General features: G+C 43.7%; 1 protein-coding gene across 8 annotated transcripts in view; it reads left to right on the top strand.

The window, feature by feature from the left end:
* Positions 1-25867, top strand: part of LOC131105049 (thrombospondin type-1 domain-containing protein 7A) — a 191724-nt gene that overhangs the window by 126975 nt on the left and 38882 nt on the right. For all 8 annotated transcript variants that reach the window (XM_058052757.1, XM_058052755.1, XM_058052751.1 and 5 more), the window contains 5 exons: positions 6513-6628; positions 8623-8758; positions 12848-12951; positions 20933-21127; positions 21207-21473. In XM_058052757.1, coding sequence (XP_057908740.1) covers positions 6513-6628; positions 8623-8758; positions 12848-12951; positions 20933-21127; positions 21207-21473 — 818 coding nt within the window. The remainder of the gene's footprint in view (positions 1-6512; positions 6629-8622; positions 8759-12847; positions 12952-20932; positions 21128-21206; positions 21474-25867) is intronic.

The raw sequence follows: 25867 nt of genomic DNA, 5'->3' as shown, positions 1-25867 counted from the left end.
TTTGGCATCTTTTAACACGAGAAAACAACATTCTAACTACATTTATAGGTCAGAAAAGTGGAAAAAGCCTAATAGGCCCCCTTTAAGGAAACATTTTTTTTTTTCCTAAATATTTTTTCAACTCTCCAAAAAAATTCTCAGGGGCATTCATTCCTTTGTGGACAGGGCCTCACTTTTAAGGGGGTGGACACCAATCTAAAGCAGCCTCAAGCGTCTATAGGTCATTCATGGGATGACTTAGCGGCGAGACGAGATAGTTGTTTTGCATGTTAAAGGACAGGAGTGGCACTTGCATGCCGACAGTGAAGGGTTCAGTGCAGATATGTGTTGGTGTGACATTGAGATTAGGAAACAAAGGAGGAGTGTGCTGCTGAGAGACAGCCTGCAAGCCAAGTGACAGCTGCAGAGCAAAGTGAATCAGGGCTGAATAAATTAAAAAAACAACAAGGAGATGATGACAGAGCTGCCAGCTGAGGAGAGGCGACGTGATGTTGCCACCCGAGTCGTATCTTCCCTTTGCAGGCCAGTGCAGATAAATAAAATAGAATAAAACCTCTGCTTTTCTGGAAGCCTAATTAACTGCTGCTAATTTCCGACTGATGATAATGACAGTAATTAAACCGGATTGATACTTAAAGGCAATTTAATCAGGGCTAAATATTTGGGGTTTGGTCCTGGGAACAAGCCTTCACCGGTGGAGATCAATGGAGCATATTTGAATGTAAATATGAACTACTGGTCCTGTGCCAGTTGACTGATTTGCTCCACAGTACAAGATGAAGAGGGAGGTGATGTTGTGTCAAGTGTACACTCATTAACTCGCCTCTAGAAAGTGAAGAAACAGCCGCTAATGCTAATGCTGTAGTTTATTTTGCTAACCCTCAGGTGTGGTTACCAGCCAGGCGAGCATGGCAGCATCACTCATGTAAAAGATCAACTTGCAGGGCATTCAAGGCCAACCTGATTGGTTGTGAACGAGATAGAATGAAGACGAATGTCCGTGAGCTGACCCAGACACCGCCGCTGCTGCCGCCCCATTTATCGGCTCGCTTGGACGGTCCAATTCCAGGATGTTAGTAATCTCCTCTGGCAGAGATGAAGACAAAGCAGAAAGCAGGACGACAAAAGTGGGCTTCACTCCAGCTTCCGCCTTGTTTTATTAAAAATAGTCCCACAATCTGATATGACGATATAGCTTAACCGCTTGGCTAGCATTGACCTAACCCCTAATCGCATCTATTTTTTTTTTGGTAAATCCCACTTTAACCAGTCTGGCAGTCTGGCACATGATGCTGTAGATGTCCTACTGATGTTGCCCTTGTAAAAGTATCTTCTAGTTGAGTTACACAGCCTTGTAGGCAAGGATACACCAACATCCATCCATCCATCCATATTCCTCCATTTATCCGGGTCCAGGTCTCGGGAGTAGCAGTCTCAGTCAGAAAGACCAGACTTCCTTGTTCCGAGCCACCTCCTCCAGCTCCACCGGGAGGACACCAAGGCGTTCCCAGACCAGCTATGAGACATAATCCCTCCAGTGTGTCATCTTAAGTCTGCCCCAGGGCCTTTTCCTGGCTCGGCATGCCTGGAACACCTCACCAGGGAGGCATCTGGGAGGGATCTGAACTAGATGTCCGAGCCACCTCAACTGGATCCTTGCGATGTAAAGGAGCAGCAGCTCTAGTCTGAGCTCCTCCCTAAGACTGAGCTCCTCACCCTATTCATTCATTCATTTTCTACCGCTTATCCTCACGAGGGTCGCGGGGGTGCTGGAGCCTATCCCAGCTGTCTTCGGGCGAGAGGCGGGGTACACCCTGGACTGGTCGCCAGCCAATCACAGGGCACATATAGACAAACAACCATTCACACTCACATTCATACCTAATTAACCTAGCATGTTTTTGGAATGTGGGAGGAAACCGGAATACCCGGAGAAAACCCATACATGCACGGGGAGAACATGCAAACTCCACACAGCTAACCACCTCATCATTGGACCATCATTGGACCACCTCCACAGCAGGCTTATGATGAAGAGGAATTCAGAAAAAATATTTATCGAAAAAATAATTGTGGCCACACTGTAAAGGTTAGGGGTGCCACAAAATCTTAAAATGGGTCAAAATTCGGTCAAGAGTTCTTGTTCAGAAAAATATATATCTCATGGGCACTAGTCCCGGGATGATAATGAATTAATTAATCATGCGATAAATTAAAATGAACATGGTCATTCTGGGCGGCACGGCGGTCTAGTGGTTAGCGCGCAGACCTCACAGCTAGGAGACCAGGGTTCAATTCCGCCCTCGGCCATCTCTGTGTGGAGTTTGCATGTTCTCCCCGTGCTTGCGTGAGTTTTCTCCGGGTACTCCGGTTTCCTCCCACATTCCAAAAACATGCTAGGTTAATTGGTGACTCCAAATTGTCCATAGGTATGAATGTGAGTGTGAATGGTTGTTTGTCTATATGTGCCCTGTGATTGGCTGGCGACCAGTGCAGGGTGTACCCCGCCTCACGCCCGAAGACAGCTGGAATAGGCGCCAGCACCCCCGCGACCCTTGTGAGGAAAAGCGGTAGAAAATGAATGAATGAATGGTAATTCTGCCAGCCTCAATTTGCATTAGAACCCGACCACGTAAATTGTGCTTTCAGTGCAAATTACATACAAACCAGCAAATACTGTAGTCACTCAATATCTTTATTGGTAGAAAAACTGATACCGATATCAATGGATAGATTTTTATTGTAATATCAAGCATCCCTAATTGTGCCCAGACAAGCGACTAATGGTAATGTAGTCATGGTGTTGTTAGGATAGCTCTACCTTCAAAGATCCATTGGTAGCTAAACTTTGTCATTAGCTGACAACACACATGGCAATGTTTTCAGTAAAGCGAACCTTTAATGACAAAGGTGTGATCTGCGATGCAGATGTTGGGATTTTTTTCAACTTACATTCATAAAAGGATAAAACTGAAATTGCAGTCCTTGGCTCCCTCCCAGCATCTCAGAGGCACGCTGTCTAATGACATGCCTGCTCTCGATGGCTTTGTGCTCGCCTCCAGCAGCACAGCAGGGAATCTCTGTGTCACCTTTTATCAGGATTTATTCTTCAACTGAGTTTTTGGGTTTAATTTCACTTGCAAAAAGATCACTAAAAATCAAAATTTCCTGCTTCTGGCTGATGCTAAAAATGCTAGATGATTGTAACTTTGTATTGTAAGCAGGTTGCTCCATCTGGTGCAAGATGCTGCTGCTCGAGTACTGACTAGAAAAAGAGAGGAGCCTATCTTGTACAGTTCAGCTCACGTGTATAGCTCGATGTCAGGTGTCACTGCACATTAATGAGCTTGTGGTGCTTATCAGCCCCACTCGAGGAGAGCAAGTGTGGAGTCAAGGATCTTCGTCTGGCAGGGGCTCTATTGTTGTTTATGTGTCAAAGTGTATGCCATTGTGGGATTATTTCATGTGTAAAAATGCCTTGAGATAACCTTTTGTTGTAGCTTGAGCTACCCCACCGCCGCCGCCGCATACCGTCAGGAAGCTGTTTGTGGAAAGTTGTAGCGCTAAAACGTTGTGTAGCGCTCTGTCTGCTTGTTGCTCAATTATTCATGTGCTCTCCGTCAGCCTGTGTTTAGATAACGCAGATCAACAGGCAGTTGACACTCTTTAATGAGGCAGATCACTTCCTGCTTTGCTCATTTGTTGACAGAAATAACACACACACACACCTCACTCCGCCCAAGAGGCTTTTAGCCATCTGCTGCTGCTATGAGGGACCATGCTGAAGTGTGTGTTTTTACTCTCCTTGCCCTGCATGTCTTCATCTGGCACAATGCAGCTGGCAGGTAACATTGATCAGAGCACCCCTGTGACGCCTGCCTCATAAACAAACATGGCTGCCAGCGCCCTGCGCATGCAGATGTGTCCTCCTCAGCCTTCTTCCTTCCAGAAGACTCTGGCGGTGAACCATATACAGTGCATGTCGCACTCATGTACCCACACACACACACTCACAGTGCAATATGGGAGGAGAGAAAGAGAGACAATAGAGGAAAATATGTCAGTGCCTCAGGCCCGGGCTTCCATCATCCAGTAGAGAGAGGTATTGCGGTGCAAGGAAGAGAACCACGTCTGGTTATTGATTGTGACTGTGCGCTGAATGCCTCCAAATGTGTTTGTATAATCACAGGGATGCTGAAGAATGTGTGACAAGAGAAAGGGAATGATTCATGGTGCTAATGTTTGACAGCGACCCGGCCAATCATCCCCGCTGTGTGCTCCAATAGAGGCCAGGCGCCTCCCGGGGAAGGATCGCTTCAAACGCTCAAAGCGAATGGAGCTTCTTGCTTCATTCTGCTAAAGGACTTTTTCTTTAGGCGTACACCAGGAGTGTCCGTAGTTTTTCCTGCGAGGGCCACATATTGAAAAATGAAAGGATGATATTTTGTAAAGCAACACGTGTATTAGAAGCTATATTTCAAGAAAAAACTGCATCTCAGCTTTGTGATTAGTATTAGTATAACTAGTAACTAACTTTTTGCCATTTTCCCCAACACCAATATTATGACTTAGAAAATTATAATATATATATATATATTATAATATATATATATATATATATATATATATATATATATATATATATATATATATATATATATATATATATATATATATATATATATATATATATATATATTCATTCATTCATTCATTTTCTACCGCTTTTCCTCACGAGTGTCGCGGGGGTGCGAAAATTGCAGCTTTTTTCCTTGTTAAAATGCAACTTTAATCTTTCTGCTGCTATTCATTTTTTTTACCCTCATTATCATTGTATTACAATTATTGGAATACATTAATTGTACAATTATGTTAATTTGGACTTTGTTATAAATTATTTTTGGGCTGCACAGTGGTGGTGTGGTTAGCGCGCAGACCTCACAGCAAGGAGACCCGAGTTCAATCCCACCCTCGGCCATCTCTGTGTGGAGTTTGCATGTTCTCCCTGTGCATGCGTGGGTTTTCTTCGGGTACTCCAGTTTCCTCCCACATTCCAAAAACATGCTAGGTTAATTGGCGACTCCAAATTGTCCATAGGTATGAATGTGAGTGTGAATGGTTGTTTGTCTATATGTGCCCTGGTGATTGGCTGACCACCGCCTCTCGCCCGTTGGGATAGGCTCCAGCACCCCCACGACCCTTGTGAGGATAAGTGGTACAAAAATGAATGAATGAATACCTTTATTCATTTGTTTTTATTATGTCTTTAAAAAACTTATTATTTTAATATTTCAGCTATATGCTATTAAAATGATGTCATTTACCCTCATTATCATTGTATTACAATTATTGTAATACAATAATTGTACAATTATGTTATTCTTTGAAAATTCTTTACTGGGGATTTTTCAATTTTTGCTGCTGTTGTAGCTTTTTAAATAAATTTGATGTGCCACATCAATCAGTTCAGTGTCATATTACAAGATCAGCTGGGATAGGCTCTAGTATACCCCCCAGTGAGGACAAGCCGTAATGAAATAGATGATGGATGGAGGGATTTTCTTCCAGTGTCTTATTTTTTTAAAGGGCCTGACAATATTAACTGGCTGGTATTGACAACCTGTTTTTTTTAATAATCTAATAGGGCATAATAGCAGCCATTAGTGGGATTAAAAGATAACTGTAATTTAAAGGTAACCTTTAATGCATGTTATTACCAGCGAATTAGCTGTACTGTGATTATTGTGACTCAATAATTGGAAGAGAAAGAAGGAGGGAATGTTGTTTGGAGAACATTCACACCAATGAAAGTCTCTTAGTAATGCTCAGTGTTTCAGGCCCAAGGATCATTAACAGAACAGGGGAACAGGCAGCTTTTACCATTCTCTTGTACCACAACGCCAGAGGATTTGTTCCACCTGAGAGGGATTTAGCTCTGTGTGTTTGGTATTAAAAGTAAATCTTCCCCTTCTGTCGCATTATTACATTTAGCCGGTGAGGCTCCACCGTGTTAACGAGCAGCCAACGCCCCCAAGAGGACACCGCTCATTTTTAGCGACATGGAACCTGACCCGTGTGGCGGAGGGCAGGAGGAATGTTGGACATCAGTGATGCAGTCTCACGGGGGTCAGATGGCAAGATGGCATCTTGACATCATGAAGTGACTGAGGAATAACCATAACCTCGTTAGACAAGCTTCCGTGTGATCCCTTATTGTTCGCATTATTGCTCATTGTGGATCAAAGTTAAAACAACAATTATCTCGAGGCCATTCTGCTTCTCTTGTACGCACAACAAATCTTCTTAACCTCTTTGCATGGATCTGATAAACATGTACTGTTGTGCATTTATGTATAATTTTATATTGTCTGCAGGATTGGTAAACTTCTGTCTCAGTGCTTTCCCCCGTTCCTATCCGTTTTTTTTCTTCATTTTATTGTTTTGGATTTTGAGATGTGTGTGTGAGTGAATGGATACCAGCACTGATGCTCACTTTGTTTTTGTCGGTGCAGGTGTCCAGATGGTCCTCGGCCCAGCACAGTCCGACCGTGTCAGCTGCCCTGCAAGAAAGATTGCATTATGACCCCTTTCAGCGAGTGGACTTCTTGCCCCGTGTCCTGTGACGCAGGTACCGTACCACCATGAATTGCTTCTCATCTTACGTATATGACCTGGCTGATGACTCATTGGGATTGCTGGAAAAGAGACAGCGTCTCTTTTTTTACTCTTCTTTTATTCAGATATTTGGAGCTTCAATTCAATTTCATTTTGAATTTTGTAGAAATAATTTACCTGAATGTGGAAGAAGTCACTCTCAGAGACTGATTATCATTGATCAAAACAGCCAGGGCCACAAATGGCCTGTGGGCCGCACTTTGGAGACCCCTGCTCTAAATTGGCTTTGATTTGTACAAAAACACTTAAATTAGTAAACTGAGGACGAAATTATCTTTGATGTTTCAGAAAACGACAATGTTAGGGCAAAATAGTCCTGGACATTTTGGAAATATGTATATTAGTTCATTGAAGACAATGAATTATCTTGTTTATAATAATTATAAACATAATTATTACTGACTAATCACTGCAAAGGAGACATTTAAAATATTCATTCATTCATTCATTTTCTACCGCTTTTCCTCACGAGGGTCGCGGGGGTGCTGGAGCCTATCCCAGCTGTCTTTGGGCAAGAGGCGGGGTAAACCCTGGACTGGTCGCCAGCCAATCACAGGGCACATATAGACAAACAACCATTCACACTCACATTCATACCTATGGACAATTTGGAGTCACCAATTAACCTAGCATGTTTTTGGAATGTGGGAGGAAACCGGAGTACCCGGAGAAAACCCACGCATGCACAGGGAGAACATGCAAACTCCACACAGAGATGGCCGGGAGTGGAATTGAACCCTGGTACATTTAAAATATATATATTATTAATAATATATAATATAAATATGCTGTATATGAATATATATTATTAATATATATTGTGCATGCTAGGTTAATTAGCAGAGGACCAGGGTTCAACTCCACCCTCGGTCATCTCTGTGTGGAGTTTGCATGTTCTCCCTGTGCATGCGTGGGTTTTCTCCGGGTACTCCGGTTTCCTCCCACATTCCAAAAACATGCTAGGTTAATTGGCGACTCCAAATTGTCCATAGGTATGAATGTGAGTGTGAATGGTTGTTTGTCTATATGTGCCCTGTGATTGGCTGGCGACCAGTCCAGGGTGTACCCCGTCTCTTGCCCGAAGACAGCTGGGATAGGCTCAAGCACCCCCGCAACCCTCATGAGGATAAGTGGTATAAAAAATAGATGGATGGATGAATATATCCTACTTATTTGATTTGATTTTACTTAGCTGTACTTCTTATAGATGTTATTGAAAAAAATTATCGGCTCACATCCCGTGAAAGTGTTTTCAATTGGACCCTGTGCACGGTGTCGAACTCATTACCTACCCAATCCCTCTGCACCTGTACTTCTTTACATCTAATTAATTTGACAGTTGGTACCTGAGATGACCCTGGATGACTTCTTTTCCCGGGACACGGGTGGCGCCGCGTGTCAGCGAATACCGATACGTTTATTGTTTTCATGCTGCCAAAGCAAAAACATTCTCCGGTCGAGGTCACACACACACGATCAGACGCTATCGTCATTGCATAAATAACTCTAGATTTTAATTGGATGTTATTTCTTACTTGAGAATATCACTATACATACACTATTGTCCACTTCATTAGGTACTCCTATATAATCTATTGAGCCCATTCAGCCTATGTTATATTGACTGATAAATTTTGGCTCTCTAGCTACATGAGAGGTTCATAATATTAGAATAAATATATTTTTCAATGAAGAGCTCTCCAACAGTGTCAATCAAAAGTGATTGTTGTACATGCATTGAATTAAGATATTCCTGTAAAGCTTAACGCAACTCAGCATATGTTTTTTTTCCATGTTATAATAGCTGTCCAGTGAAATTTGACAATACAAGTCAGTTCCAAAGATGTACACGGTTGAACAGCGGGTATTTTTTATGGCTTCAACAACCTTCTCATCCGATTCCCACACGCCTATTTCCTGCATCTAATTCAATTACTGTCTGCTCAGCTGGTAACGCCGTGAAAAGGAAGCAATCAAGGAAGCGTCTCATCATCCAGATTCCTTCCAACGGAGGCCAGGACTGTCCCGAGCTGCTGGAGGAAGAGAGAGACTGCCAGCTCCCGGAAACATGTCCGGGCTTCAGGTACCACATGGCACACCACTTTGACTCAGGTTAATCGCATTTTCAGTTTCTTTGGCAGCAGTTGCCATGTTTAATTCTTGCATGTATTCGGTGGCCACTTCATTAGGTACACCTGCAAGTGCTGCAACAGAGATTTGGCCAGGACAAAGATATAGCAAAAGCAATAGCTAGTATTGAACCCCATGAGTCTGTGCAGGCGTACCCAATGTTGTAATTCATGAAAAAGTACTGAATAATAATGGCCACACAGTCAGGGGACCTGGAAGATTTGGGTTCAGATCTCCTTTGGACATCACTTTGTGATGTTCTGCCCGTGTGTTGGTTTTCTCCGGGTAGTCCCGTTTTCCTCCCACATTCCCAAAACATGCAGGCTCCAGCAAACCCAAGTGAGGATAAACAATATAGATGGAATAATGATAAAAAAAGCAAACTAAAAATGTTACTTTTCGTTCTTTTGCTTTGCAACGACTCATTCAATTAAAAGATTCATCTGATGACTATCTTCATCGCCTCACATGTCTGCAAATATCTGCTCTGTGTGTATTAATAGAAGGGTGCTGGTGCTGGCGTCTGCGTCTTGTTTACACCGCTGATGCCAGGTGTAATAAAAAGTGATGTGAGCAAGGGGACGTGCGGTGAGATGACTAATTAAGTTACATTCATGCGGCGTGCAGCTTTTGATGAGGGATGTTTGTACAGAGGCTCACGGCGGTATGTTACATCTCCACGCATCACATTTAACAAGCTCGCAATCGGGTGGTAAGTGGGCCCAGTCACCCTCTAAGTCACATTTCTGCCAGTTGATACAGCGCAGTTGAACATTTAAAAGGGGCCACGGTCAGCTAGCTAGATAGCTAGCTTAACATCATAATGTGCCCACAGTGTAAGAATTCCGTATGAAGGCCGTATGTTAAACAACAGTGGATGACCTTGGAGGTTTTAGGACTCCAGGTGGAGAAGATGGCTTCATGGAGAGCACAGTGAGATGTCTATTTTCGTAAACTTCTCTTCCATCCATCCCTAAACGTTCTCAAATGGATTTAGATGAGGGGAACATGCAGGGTGGTCAAGTAAGGTAAAGAGTGAGGTGATTCCTCTGGAAGAAGTACTTTGTCAGGCAGGCATTGAACGGCAGTGTTGTCCTGTTCAAAAAAAACAGTCATTACCACACATAAGAGGGCCGTCAGTCACGAAGGATGTCCCCTGCAACATCTCAACATAGCCAGTTGCCATTTGACGCCCCTGCACAACCAGAAATTTCCAACATTGGAAACCATCAGGACCGTCAAGGTTAAATTTTTTCTCAACAGAGAATAGAAATGTCCCATTTTTTGTCACGCCCTGTGTGGGTTCCTTCGTGACAGTTTGTGTTTCCTGTCTGGGCTTTAGTTTGTTGAGTTGCTTTTTCTTCTGCTGCTGTTGCACAGAATAAATATTATTTACCTGCATTTGGTCCTGCTCTCTGCATCCTGGGGTCGCACCGCAAAGCTCTCGAGACCGACAGTGACAGAATGATCCCACCAAGGGACGACGAGTTCTCGGAGAACGATTTTTGGACCTGGCAGCGTTTCAAAGCCATGGAAGATGAGGAGATGGCGAGACCGCCATGGGACCTGGAGGACATGGTGGCTTCACCGTCGCCGCGTCAGGCCCGGACACCGCCTGCTTCTAGACTCCCTGCTGGAGACCAGGTTCTGCACCCAGGGCGCCCCCCTGAGGAGGCCTACCTCGCGCATAGTCGAGGGCGGCCCCGGAGAGTGCTTACCACCTCCGCCAACCCAACCATTCCCTCCATCACTTGGAGGGGTCTTGCCTGCCGCCCCGGCCGGCCCCCAGAAGCGTCCCATCGGCGACCCACCTCCGGTTCCCCCACCACCCATCCTTCTTTGACTGACAACTGTCTTGGACGTCTGGGATCCGTCCCTGAGGGGGGTGTACTGTCACGCCCTGTGTGGGTTCCCTCGTGACAGTTTGTTTGTGTTTCCTGTCTGGGCTTTAGTTTCCATTTTTGACACTCTTATTTTGTATGGAACTTCCTACTTTGCAGACCGTGACATTTTTGGTACTTTTGTGCAACTTCCAACCAGGTCATTTTGTGGTACTCAAAGAGACAAGTTCTTTGCGGATATTTTTTCTTCTTAAAACCCTTCTCTGACAAATGCAGTCTGATGATTGTTGGACTGCACTCTGCACCAGTAACAACCTTCATTTGGGCTGAGGATGGTCCCGTGTGTTGACGGACAGCCATTCGCATCTTCCAGCTTAGGGCCAGTGAAATATTACTGTCTCACTGTGTCTATCATCAGCAACAAAGGAGCTCTGCAACAATCAACAATCCCATCGTGGCTTATACATTCATTCATTCATTCATTCATTTTCTACCGCTTTTCCTCACGAGGGTCGCGGGGGTGCTGGAGCCTATCCCAGCTGTCTTCGGGCGAGAGGCAGGGTACACCCTGGACTGGTTGCCAGCCAATCACAGGTCACATATAGACAAACAACCATTCACACTCACATTCATACCTATGGACAATTTTGAGTGGGCAATTAACCTAGCATGTTTTTGGAATGTGGGAGGAAACCGGAGTACCCGGAGAAAACCCACACATGCACGGGGAGAACATGCAAACTCCACACAGAGATGGCCTAGGGTGGACTTGAACCCTGGTCTCCTAGCTGTGAGGTCTGCGTGCTAACCACTCGACCGCTTATACAGTTACAAAGAAAAACACAAAAGCTTCCCCATCATATTTTAGATATATGGTAGTCCAGTAGCTGTTAAAAGTCACATTTTGAACATCTGCTTTTGTTTTTTTTTGGGGGGGGGAGTTGAAAGCACCATATTTGTTTCATTGCAAGCCATCTTGTTCTACTGCTGCTTTACTGTAACATGCAGGCCTCGCTTCCCCCCTGCAGAGAGGTGGAAGTACTGCATGAACGAGCTCTTCTCTAAGTGAGGCTGAATGGTTTATATTATTTGAGTGATATTTGATGGGCCACGTGGAAAGCTTTGCCGCATGTTGTCTATGGGGGCCCACTGTTCTGTAGTAGTAGAGTAATAGTAGGCTGCGGGGTGGTTGAGTGGTTAGTGCGCAGGCCACACAGCTACGAGACACAAGTTCCCCACTTGGTCATCTCTGTGTGGAGTTTGCATGTTCTCCCCGTGCATGTGTGGGTTTTCTCTGGGGACTCCGGTTTCCTCCCACATTCAAAAAACATGCTAGGTTAATTGGTGACTCCAAATTGTCCATAGGTATGAATGTGAGTGTGAATGGTTGTTTGTCTATATGTGCCCTGTGATTGGCTGGCGACCAGTCCAGGGTGCCCGAAGACAGCTGTGATAGGCTCCAGAATCCCCGCTACCCTCGTGAGGAGAAGCGCTAGAAAATGAATGAATGCAGCTGAATAGGTGCAGATTCTGGAAGATCTGGATCGTGTGTAGCTGCTCTATAAGGGTCCACAACTCGATACAAAGGGCCGAAAAACGGCCCCCTTTAAAGCTGCTGGTAGTCTTCAGTAGTTGCCTTTTGCATATGTTTTGGTGATGTTACCGCATCTTGTTGCCTTGGTAACCTTCCTGTAAAGAAAATATTTACGGTAAATCAGGTTCTCACTTGAGTAATGAAATCATAAATATTTTTTTATTCAACAATTTCTTCCCAATTAGTGCTGACTGGCCACAACTGCAATATTTCTCGCCCAAAGACAGCTGGGATAGACTCCAGCAGCCCCGCGACCCTCGTGAGGATAAGCAGTAGAAAATGAATGAATGAACGGATGTTCTGCAGTATTGCACCTTGACAAGGGATACTTTCCAATATTTGTTCTCAAACTATGATGTCACAACACAATACCCAATACAGGATTTACACTTCAAAAAGCTAGGACTAAGCTGAAGTGCAATTACAGGTATGTGGTACCAAAACTGAGGGCTGCAAAAATGTGCTGCCACATGGATCAGTCATTTGGTCATGCTTAACAACAGATTATGTTGAGTAACTAAGCAATCTGAACTGAAAGGAAAAGGAAGTGTGGAAATGGACTGAAATTGTAAGTCGTTGACATTTTGGCTGCTGTGATTAACTCCAGGTGGAAAACGCACAAATGGAGAAAGTGCCAGCTGGTCCCGTGGTTCCTCCGGCAGGATCGACCTGGTGCTCAGGAAGCCTGCGGGCCTGGACTTCAAACACGAGGTACGCAAACCGAATCTCCCTTCCGCAGAACACACCTCGCCCTCGCTCGGCTTTCCGTAGCTGTGAGGAAAAGCATCCATTTGCTAAAAGCTGAGGTGGTGTCTACACGTCTGACAAGTCTTTCATTTTTATGCTTATTTTCATTTTTGCATCAAAACTGGGAAGGAATGTGTTCTTGCCACTGGAGGCCCGTTTGACAGTTTGGGTTGTTTCTGCGCCGTGTTTTTTCACACCTCAGGCCCCCGTCATGCATTTTTAATTCAACCAGTCTGCTAGATATTTGAGAGGTGATACAACACAGCTCAGGCCTGCTGCAGAGACAGGAAGTGCAAACAGGATGGGCTGAATGAGGGGTGGGGGGTGGTTGCGGTTGTGACACGTGGTCTTGGGTGGCTTTCATAAAAATCCAATTTCAGGGTCACGCCGAATGATCAATTTCATTACCCTGCCTCTCCTATAGAGAGCCATTATTAGCACTTATATTTCATCTTCTTCCTTGCCAGCTTTCATTAATGTGAGAAGAATCCATTCATCGTGAAAATGGACGCGTAGGACTTTTTCAGCTTTTTAGTTCTTTCATTGCACGTGACGTCTATTTACGTCAGTGTTTTTCAACCTTTTTTGAGCCGCGGCATGTTTTTTACATTGGAAAAATCTTATGGCACACCACTAACCAAAAATGTTCCAAAATGTCACCACGACCTCACACGTGCATCAATAAGTCTATAGGAGGAACAAGGTAGGTGTTGCCACACGGACCAATATTACATTGCTCTGCCAGTCTTTACACCACAGACACTCCACAGTAGCCACGTTTTTACATCACCACTTTTTCTCTTCTCTCAACAATGGTATCCATGGAAAGGAATATTCCAATCTCTTGTCTACATGCACCGTGAAAATCTAACAGAATAGTCAATGGGTCATGTGCGGTAAAACGTAAACATCAACATTACGTGATACCGGCTTCCCCAAGTTTTTCTTTCACTTGTTGGAATAACTCCGTATTGCCAGTTTCTCGTCTGTCCAGTCTTGAAATTTAGTTTGAATCAAAAACAAACTTTGCTTAGTCCAGTGCCGATTGCTGGCCTCCATTTTTAAAACTGAAGAATGTTTGGATCTGCGTGTTACATCATATCTGAGCATGCGCTGAAAGAACGCACCCGGGATCAATTCAAACAGGAAAAGATCAAATTCAATCTTGCTAATATTTTATAATTAAAATCAGGACATGTTTTATATAGATATATATTTTCTTTTTGAATAAAACTGCACTTGTGAATAAAGTATAGAAGGGTTTAGATTCAGTTTCACAGATGGTGCTAATGCACACAAAAGCTGCTTGCCAATCACCAATAAACAACAGAAGAAGAAAAACACCACAAAGAAGAAGGCACCCTGACAAATTTCCGTTTGAGCGGGTACAAGATACCTGCGTTGGATTGGGGAAAGGAATATTCCATCCCTGTTCAATTCTTTCCGTTTGAGCAAATAAACCAAATGCAATTGGAATATTTGGGTCCTTATATTCATCGCTCCTGGCATAATATTTGCAAATAATGATTAATAAATGTTAATTATAAAAAGTGATATTGGATAATTCATCACGGCACACCTGACGGTTTCTCAAGGTACACTAGTGTGCCGCGGCACAATGGTTGAAAATCACTGATTTACGTCGACCACAGTGGGTGGATGTGTTGCTATGGCGAGACAAAACACTGCGTGTGTCTATGAGAAGATTGCTTCAACTACTAAAAGCTCACCTCGCACACCAATGGAGAGAAGACATCCACAGAGGGACAAGATCGATCTCCCCACGAAGACCCGACCCAGCACACGGCGAAACATCCCTGCTCTACAAGTCATAGCCTGTATTGAACGCGCAGGCATCGGCATGACGCAAGCCCGGCACTTCAGGGCTTTTCAATTGAGAGCCGTCTATTTTCATTAACTTTTAAGTCGACCTCTCGCAGCCGGTGTGAGGAGTGGAGGACTTGTGAGCGTCTCTGAGGCGCTAGAGCTTATCCTACTTGTATGCAGCCTGACTCTCACAGGGCTGTGCCATTTGAAGATGGTGCTGCTCACCTTGTGGACTTCCAAACCTCTCCAAACTCCCTCTGCTCCTCCGCCCTCGCTGTTGGCCTCGCCAGCTCTGCGTGGGCTCAGAACATGCTAGTTCGGATCTCGGCTGCTTACATGACCCAACAGAATGATTTCTCAGGGAGCCATTTCTCAAAAACAAAACTTAATACTAAAACTTTAGGTCTCGGTTCTGGCTGGTTTGTTTGTTCTGAAAATGCTAGTCTTTTCTGGGTTGCCTGCATCTAAAATCTCAGATACAAGGAAAACGAACCAAGTTAGCTCGCTAACAAGGAGTTGGACCGATGTCAGCCGTGTGGAAGTATCTTTTGTTAAAGTGCAAATTTTGTCATGCACAAGTTTCCTGTGGTACTTCCAACCTCATTGCACATTTGAAGCAGCATCAGAAAAAACGGCATGGGGAATTTTGCAAGACCACGGCTCCTTGAAGCATTCGCTGCTGTTTGAAACATTCGCAAAGCGTGAGAAACTCCCACAGTATTTCAAAAAGTCATTAGCTATAACAGTGAGTGTGAATGGTTGTTTGTCTATATGTGCCCTGTGATTGGCTGGCAACCAGTCCAGGGTGTACCCCGCCTCTCACCCCAAGATAGGCTAGGATAGGCTCCAGCATACCCCGCGACCCTTGTGAGGAAAAAGCGGTAGAAAATGAATGAATTAATTAATTAATTAATTCGCTATAACAGACCACCTCCAACCTCACATTGTCCGTAAAACTATATATGTATATATAACTAGAGTAAACCTCGGATATATCGGATTCAATTGTTCCCACTGGTTTTGTCCGATATAAGCGAAATCCGTTATATATATGCGTATACCGGAAAATGTCCGTTTTACGCATATATCGGATTTATATCCGGTATATGCGTAAATCGGATTTTATCCTTTATAAAAAGGCACTTCCTTGACTATGTTTCCAATGTACCTGGACTGGGCAATGAAAAGAGATGTAAGGTAATGAGAATTTAACTTTATTGGACTCTGAGCATAACAAATTGTTAATTAAGCTAGGCCCTGTTACGCCCGTCAGGCCTACGTTATTTCCAATAGTGAGGTTAAGATCTCATTCACTGCTGTGCTAGTATTATTGACGTCACTCGCTTTTATATTTGTCCTAAATCTGGAGCCAGGAGAAAGACAATAGCCAGTGACATCAACAAGATTAGCATAACGATGCGGCCATCCGATATATGCGAGGGAAATTTAATGGAAATGCATTGGAACGGGACTGGAGATTTTGTCCGAAATAGGCGAAATCCATTATAAAAAATCCGATATATGCAATGAATTTTTATTGGAAATGCATTACAGAGGGAGGCACGATGGTCGAGTGGTTAGCGCGCAGACCTCACAGCTCGGAGACCAGGGTTCAATTCCACCCTCGGCCATCTCTCTGTGTGGAGTTTGCATGTTCTCCCCGTGCATGCGTGGGTTTTCTCCGGTTACTCCGGTTTCCTCCCACATTCCAAAAACATGCTAGGTTAATTGGCGACTCCAAATTGTCCATAGGTATCAATGTGAGTGTGAATGGTTGTTTGTCTATATGTGCCCTGTGATTGGCTGGCGACCAGTCCAGGGTGTACCCCGCCTCTTGCCCGAAGACAGCTGGGATAGGCTCCAGCCCCCCCGCGACCCTCGTGAGGAAAAGCGGTAGAAAATGAATGAATGAATGAATGCATTACAGAAAAATCGGTTCTTTTTTATCTGTCCGTTGTGAGCGAATTTCCGATATATCCGAGTCCGATATATCCGAGGTTTACTGTATACTCCCACATGCGTAAAAGAAGTAAATGGATTTGTTTTTCACCTTCCTACTGTTGCTGACTATTTCTTGTTTATTCCTTGTTATTCATATTCTTTGTTTCGGTAATATCACTAGATCAAGCTTTTTCTAACATTCCTCACTACAAAACAAGTAAAAAAAAAAAGTACAGTGGAACCTTGTTAGTGTCATTAATTTGTTCCAGAAGTATCGACTCTAACCAAAACATACAAACACGTTAACGAAATCACATTTTTATAGTTTTATGAATGAAATGATAAGAAAACATTTTAGGTTACTTTTTTTTTACTGTGTTTTTTTAAGTGAGTAAAAACAGGAAGGTGCTGGTGGTGTCTTGATGCCACATCATGTCTTTAGGAACAATCACTTCTTCAATCAGGTAAAAGTTGCCTAAAATGCCTAAAATTTCTCCCTTATTCAGAATGTATATGCATTTATTTTTTGTGTGTGCATGTAAAACAATAAAAACACGTTTTGTTGTGCCATTTGTGAGTGTTAACCACTGATTACATCATAGACAGGCGATATAAAAAGGTGACTTCTGGTTGCCATTTTGTTGAGCTAGCTAATGAATACTCAAAAGGAAGGGTTTTGTGATTTACAAAAAAATACATCGGGAACACAGTCAGACTCACGCAGTATATTAAAGCACCATATTGTATGCTAGCTGGAGAAAACACACAAACCAAGGCAAATTTGTGGTGAAAATTTTTGACATTAACTGAAAAACATGCTAACTAGTGGGGCAGATTGCTGAAACAATCTTTCACTTGGTGATACAAGCACCAAAATTGGCACAGATGACGTTCAGGATACATATTTTAAGAAAAGTACAATATCCAACATAAAATGTAATATGGCTGCCAATTTGAAAAATGTACTTGTTGAAGTAAAACTCAAATAAACACAATATTTTTATGGTCAGAATACCAAATGAATGTATTATCATTTATTAAATCCAATAATGGCGGCACGGCGGTCGAGTGGTTAGCGCACAGACCTCACAGCTAGGAGACCAGCAATAGAACCTACTTTTTCAAAAAAGTACGATATCCAACTTCAAATACAAAATGGCCGCCATTTTTCAAGATGGCCACCATTCATAGTCGTTCGAAATCGTATTTGCACTAAAATAATGACAAAATCATGTCATGGTGATAATCTTCATTCATTCATTCATTCATTTTCTACCGCTTTTCCTCACAAGGGTCGTGGGGGCCTATCCCAGCTGTCTTTGGGCGAGAGGCGGGGTACACCCTGGACTAGTTGCCAGCCAATCACAGGGCACATATAGACAAACAACCATTCACACTCACATTCATACCTATGGACAATTTGGAGTGGCCAATTAACCTAGCATGTTTTTGGAATGTGGGAGGAAACCGGAGTACCCGGAGAAAACCCACAAATGCACGGGGAGAACATACAAACTCCACACAGAGATGGCCGAGGGTGGAATTGAACCCTGGTCTCCTAGCTGTGAGGTCTGTGCGCTAACCACTCGACCGCCGTGCCGCCATTATTGGATTTAATAAATGATAATACATTCATTTGGTATTCTGACCATAAAAATATTGTGTTTATTTGAGTTTTACTTCAACAAGTACATTTTTCAAATTGGCAGCCATATTACATTTTATGTTGGATATTGTACTTTTCTTAAAATATGTATCCTGAACGTCATCTGTGCCAATTTTGGTGCTTGTATCACCAAGTGAAAGATTCTTATGAAATGTTTGGCTAATCTGCCCCACTAAACCAGGGCAGATGTTAGCTGAGGTTCCACAGCAAGTCTAATTTGTGCTGGTATTGGATAAATATCGGGATTTGCTGATATGACAAAAGATATGAACTCCAGTCACTGCTCTGCTTGAATTTGCTTCTCTGCAGAAAAAGCTAATTTTTCCTGTTTTTTGGTCCAAATCAGGCATTTTCGCTGAAACCACCCTATGTTCTACTGCTGATTTATAAAGGCCCATAAATGTCAGAAACAAGCTATTTTATTGTGATGAAAGATGGAAAGGGCGGCACGGCGGTCAAGTGGTTAGCGCGCAGACCTCACAGCTAGGAGACCAGGGTTCAAATCCACCCTCGGCCATCTCTGTGTGGAGTTTGCATGTTCTCCCCGTGCATGCATGGGTTTTCTCCGGGTACTCCGGTTTCCTCCCACATTCCAAAAACATGCCAGGTTAATTGGTGACTCCAAATTGTCCATAGGTATGAATGTGAGTGTGAATGGTTGTTTGTCTATATGTGCCCTGTGATTGGCTGGCGACCAGTCCAGGGTGTACCCCGCCTCTCGGCCAAAGACAGCTGGGATAGGCTCCAGCACACCCGCGACCATCGTGAGGAAAAAGCGGTGAATGAATGAATGAAAACATGGAAAGTCTTTCATCAGAGAGTCTGAAGTACATAGTGTCAATGTTTATATAGTCCTAAACCTCAATGTTCTGTGTGTCCTGAAAGTTCAGAAAAAATGCCCCAAAACTGTGGGAGTATGGAGCTCTCTTCTCTGAAAATGAGTTAATGTACTCTATTACATATTTCATATAGGAATACATTTCTGTTTCTTGTGCCTTGATTTATGTTCTTTTTGGAAAGATGTCATTTCTTTTTTAGTAAAAGGCACAACTCTGTGCTCTACAGCTGATGTAGGGGGAACGACTACGGTGTGGGATCAATAAAGTTCTTATCTTAGCCATCTGAGAAGATCAAATACATTTTTTTGGTGCCTGTTTCCCAAGTATCTTAGTCTGTGTGTAAATGTCTAAACAATGGGCATTCTTTGTAGAAAGGTGAAAGTAAACTCAATCCCAATTCTACCCCTTAGTCATTCCCCTTAAAACCTAGGGTCAAGGGGAAGAAGCCACCTACCTCCACCTTTCCCTTCATTTTAAGTGTGGTCCCCGACCACACAAGGTTTCAAGGCGTGTATACCCGAAAGCACTTACCCCTTACCCCAAGGTTTAGGGAGACTTGGGACACCAGTTGATTCCTTTGAATGTGCAAAACCTAGGGGTAAAGACAAGGGCCAAGGGGTGGATTCAGCCTTACTTGTATTCACTTACACCACAGTTTTGCCACATTCAATATGGCGCTGACGTTGACATACAGCACGTGCGCTGAACGTTCAACATGGCTCAGTATTTGGCTTTTACAACAGCGCTTCTTGTTTCCCAGTGTCCTTTGCTGTACTCTTGTTGTAAACGGCGAATGAGTTACATGTTTGGAGCTCACATAATTGTTGGTTATTCTGCATTATTCGTTGGTAGTGTTTTGTTAGTTGTTATCTATATATTACATTGCTGTGTGATGTTTTAGCACTTTAAGACACCACAATTTCTATGGAGCTGGTAAGTTCAATGAGACATTTGTTGGTACTTTGTATGCTTAAGAGTTACTTTTGAGTGGCACAGTATCAGCTTGTTTGTGCTTCATCTACTTTAATTAAAAGGAAGTTCTGATGCCGATATCACCCATTATCACATACTACAGTATTAATTGGCGCTGTACCCTAGAAACCGCCCATGAATGATACGGGAAAAGGCCGAAATGATACTGTGTCAAAGCCCAGGGCAGTGATACTGATAAAATATAGAGTTTAACCATGTCCAGTATCAGCCCCCATAGCTGTCCACTCAGAGCGCGCTGCTCTGGTATCGTGCCCATGAAACAACATCAGAGAACAGCGCACGAGTGCTTAGTGCCTAGTGCTTCTCCAGAAAAATTGTCTTCAACTGGAACGACCTTGAACCTTCAAGTCTCAATCAAGTCTTAAGTTATTGTGGTGAAAATCAAGCAAGTCAAGCCATTGCTCAGGTCAAGTTATGTCAACTTACAAGTCAGATTGTACAAACTTGACTTGATGAGGTTCCGCATACATGAGGTTCATTAAATTCTAAATTGTCTTGAGATGTAGTTCATTGAGGAGGCCAGTCGTCTATGATGCTCATAGGAGTTGGTAAATTCAAAATACATGTTAGGTTTGCTCACCATTCCTGAACAGAAACCCCCTCAATCAGTTCCTTTGTAAAGTCCTGACCTGATTAGTATGTCACAACAATTCATCACAATGCCTTCTCATCCCTCCAGCTGTGTCCTGCCGGCAGCTGGACGGGACGCAGGTTGATGTCAGCGAGTGTCTGAGGTCAGCCAGGGCCATGCCAGCCATCACTCAGCACTGTCAGCTGCCCTGCCAGGATGACTGCCAGCTCACCAACTGGTCCAAATTCTCGTCCTGTTCGGCCGACTGCGTTGGGGTGCGCACCAGAAAGAGGACCCTCATCGGTGAGAAAATGCTGATACATTTTTTTTTCAGAAAGGCTCCGTAACACTCACCTCGTCCCTGCATCCTACCGCCCCGCAGGGAGGAGCAAGAAGAAAGACAAGTGCAAGAACACGCAGATGTACCCCCTAAGTGAAACCCAGTACTGCCCGTGTGACAAGTACAATGCCCAGCCGGTGGGAAACTGGTCCGACTGCATCCTACCCGAGGCCAGCCGAACTGAGAGTACGTTGGGCCTGAAGGTCCAAGGGGACATCAAGGAGTGCGGACAGGGCTACCGCTACCAGGCCATGGTGTGCTATGACCAGGACAGCCGGCTGGTGGAGACATCACGATGCAACAGTCACGGTGAGCAAAGTTCAGTTGCAGCAGTTGTGATGAGTGCCTGGTTCTGGCATCTCGTAGCCATCGTTCTTGGATCGCCTTGTCTCATTGTTTAGTTTCACTCCCCCACTTTTACCACCGACACATACTGCTCCCACTACATTGTATGTTGAGTTTACATGTTCTCCCCCTGTGTGCGTACTCCAGGTACTCCGGTTTCCTCCCACATTCCAAAAACATGCTAGGTTATTGGCCGCTCCAAATTGTCCATAGGTATGAATGTGAGTATGAATGGTTGTTTGTCTATATGTGCCCTGTGATTGGCTGGCGAACAGTCCAGGGTGCCCGAAGACAGCTGTGATAGGCTCCAGAATCCCCGCTACCCTCGTGAGGAGAAGCGCTAGAAAATGAATGAATGCAGCTGAATAGGTGCAGATTCTGGAAGATCTGGATCGTGTGTAGCTGCTCCATAAGGGTCCACAACTCGATATAAAGGGCCGAAAAACGGCCCCCTTAAAAGCTGCTGGTAGTCTTCAGTAGTCGCCTTTTGCATATGTTTTGGTGATGTTACCGTCTCTTGTTGCCTTGGTAACCTTCCTGTAAAGAAAATATACGGTAAATCAGCTTCTCACTTGAGTACTGAAATCATAAATATTTTTTCATTCATTCATTCATTCATTTTCTACCGCTTTTCCTCACGAGGGTCGCGGGGCGTTCTGGAGCCTATCCCAGCTGTCTTCGGGCGAGAGGCGGGGTACACCCTGGACTGGTCGCCAGCCAATCACAGGGCACATATAGACAAACAACCATTCACACTCACATTCATACCTATGGACAATTTGGGGTCGCCAATTAACCTAGCATGTTTTTGGAATGTGGGCGGAAACCGGAGTACCCGGAGAAAACCCACGCATGCACGGGGAGAACATGCAAACTCCACACAGAGATGGCCGAGGGTGGAATTGAACCGTGGTCTCCTAGCTGTGAGGTCTGCGCGCTAACCACTCGGCCGCCGTGCCGCCCATAAATATTTTTTTTATTCAACAATTTCTTCCCAATTAGTGCTGACTGGCCACAACTGCAATATTTTTTTGTGTCAAAAAAATTACCAGGATTTTATTGGCTTTACTTTGTGCAGGTGTACCTAAAATTGTGACCTACCCTGTTGATTGTAGTTGTGTTTATTGTTTGTGTACATACACAGATGCCAACTTTGCTAAAAGACGCATACTTTATGTGGCCTTGTTCTGCCATGCAATCCGTCGTGTCCAAGTTGTGAGGTCTTATCCTGCATCCGGCATACTTCAAGCAAGCATGGAGAATCTTTGCTCGGAAGGTTGTTGTAAAATTGCTGTAAAATAATAATGCATGTGAGTCGTGCGTTCAGATTTGCATCTGTTCATCTGAGCACGTGTATGGAATTTTACACCTAAGTGAATATTTCCGTGGGTTTTTCTTTGAGCATGGCTGAGTCCAGATGCCAATGACATGCTCCCTGAGGTGCATACAACAACAAAAACACATTTGTCACTTCATCCTTTTCTCATTTTATTCTGTTTTATGACAGAAACGAAGACGTGACCTTTCCTCTTCATTGACACAATACCTGCAGCAAAGATGCCAATCGGTCTCTTTGCTGCTGTTATCTCATTTTTTTTCTTGTTAGGGCCTCAAAAAACCATGAGGATCATAATCAGCAAAAGCCACTACTGAGCTTCTAAACTGTACTTGTGAACACAACACTGCTGTATCCAACCAACTTCCATTTCAGTTAGAATTTGTATTACAGTATACTATATTCTTAAGGGCAATACTGCAGAAAGTAAACATATACCATACTTAGAGCAGTGTTTTTCAACCTTTTTTGAGTCACGGCACGTATTTTACATTGTAAAAATCTTGTGGCAAACCACTAACCAAAAATGTTACAAATGTCACCACGACCTCACACGTGCATCAATAAGTCTATCGGAGGAACAAGGTAGGTGTTGCCACACGGACCAATATTACATTGCTCTGCCAGTCTTTACACCACAGACACTCCACAGTAGCCACGTTTTTACATCACCACTTTTTCTCTTTCCGAATGACCTTTCGGGAAACAATGGTATCCATGGAAAGGAATATTCCAATCTCTTGTCTACATGCGCCGTGAAAATCAAACAGAATAGTCAATAGGGCATGCCCAGTAAAACGTAAACATCTACATCACATGATACCGGCTTCCCCAAGTTTTTCTTTCACTTGTTGGAATAACTCTGTATTGCCAGTTTTTCGTCTGTCCAGTCTTGAAATTTAGTTTGAATCAAAAACAAACTTTGCTTAGTCCAGTGCCGATTGCTGGCCTCCATTTTTAAAAGTGAAGAACGTCTGGATCTGCGTGTTACGTCATATCTGAGCATGCGCTGAAAGAACGCACCCGGGATCAATTTAAACAGGAAAAGATCAAATTCAATCTTGCTAATATTTTATAATTAAACTCAGGACATGTTTTATATAGATATATATTTTCTTTTTTAATAAAACTGGACTTGTGAATAAAGTATAGAAGGGTTTAGATTCTGTTTCACAGATGGCGCTAATGCATACGAAAGCTGCTTGCCAACCGCCAATAAACAACAGAAGAAGAAAAACACCATGAAGAAGAAGGCACCCTGACAACTTTCCGTTTGAGCGGGTACAAGATACCTCAATCGGATTGGTTAAAGGAATATTCCATCCCTGTTCAATTCTTTCCGTTTGAGCAAATATACCAAATGCAATTGGAATATTTGGGTCCATGTATATTATTGACATAATGGCTATTGACATAATATTTGCAAATGATGATTAATAAATGTTAATTATAAAAAGTGATATTGGATAATTTCTCACGGCACACCTGACGGTTTCTCAAGGTACACTAGTGTGCCGCGGCACAGTGGTTGAAATCACTGCCTTAAGAGTAGTCAGCTTCTATATATATAGACTTATATATATAGACTTAATATAGACTTATTACCCCCTGATAATGAGTCAACACAAACACAGTTTGTGTTTATACTGTAAAGCAAGCTGGACACAGACTACTGTAAAGTATATACATATATGTTTTCAGCCGATAGTAAAACTACACTACTCTTAAGGGAGGGCAAGCATCCAATTGAGTGTTATTGTTATGAACACATCTGAGTCTGCGTGTGTGTGAGGCTCTGTGCTCCTCGTTGTGTGTATTCTCACATGTCTTTTTGTCTGCGAGCATTAGTTTGGTCATGTTGCTTTTTTCCTTTTCTTCATGCCCGTGGTGACTCTTCCTCATTCCTCCTAACGCCAACCCTGCAGAGTGTCTGCAGTATGCATAGTAAAGGTGTGCTGCTGTCAAGCATTCATAAATCAGGCACTATATATGCATACAGCCTCTGGAGACCACCACCTGTGGAGTGCATTAAATCTCTGCATATGGCGAGGAGCGTCACGGTGAAGGACACATAACTATCTGGAGGATCTTATCTAGTTGAAAGTTGAAAGTATGCCATAGAAGTCCAACAGTGACCGCAGCTTGCTACTGGATCTCTCCAAGGAAGAGAGAACACGTTGAAGGGGAAATGAAGTATGAGCAGCTGAGGATATGTGCCTCTGGGAGCTTCATGGAGGTTCTTGCAGGTTGCCAAGATTGCAAGTTTTAAAAGCAAGCGGCAGCTACTTGATCTCTTTTCTCCTGGAGCCACAAGTCTCCCGAGAGCCTTGCCGACACACCTATCCAGTTCATAGCGCTTCAACTGCACGCCAACTGCAGCGTTTGCATGACCAGCGACTCTGATGTAGAGTGACTCGGTGTGACGGAATAGGGCCCACAATGGGGACTCAGGGGTCAAGATGGTGAGCTCAGCAAGGTTTTGAGGTTGGCGGAGGAGTGCTGATGTGATGTTCAAGACCAGTCAAGTGTAAGGAGGTCAGCTGCTGTAGATGTGTGTGGAAAGATCATTACTTGCCTGACAGGAAGTCATCTTCATACAGTCAAACCTCGGTTTTTGAATCATTCGGTTTCCATACAGTTTTTTTGGTTTTTAGTTTGTTTGTTTTGTTGATATATTTTGGTTTTTGGATTTATATTGAGGGCGGCACGGCGGACTAGTGGTTAGCGCGCAGACCTTACAGCTAGGAGACCAGGGTTCAATTCCACCCTCGGCCATCTCTGTGTGGAGTTTGCATGTTCTCCCCGTGCATGCGTGGGTTTTCTCTGTGTACTCTGGTTTCCTCCCACATTCCAAAAACATGCTAGGTTAATTGGCGACTCCAAATTGTCCATAGGTATGAATGTGAGTGTGAATGGTTGTTTGCCTATATGTGCCCTGTGATTGGCTGGCGACCAGTCCAGGGTGTACCCCGCCTCTCGCCCGAGGACAGCTGGGATAGGCTCCAGCACCCCCCGCCACCCT

Source organism: Doryrhamphus excisus, chromosome 17 (assembly GCF_030265055.1).
Source record: "Doryrhamphus excisus isolate RoL2022-K1 chromosome 17, RoL_Dexc_1.0, whole genome shotgun sequence".
Classification (NCBI taxonomy): Eukaryota; Metazoa; Chordata; class Actinopteri; order Syngnathiformes; family Syngnathidae; genus Doryrhamphus; species Doryrhamphus excisus.
Note: the sequence above shows the minus strand (reverse complement) of the source record. Positions and strands in the feature narration are given on the sequence as shown.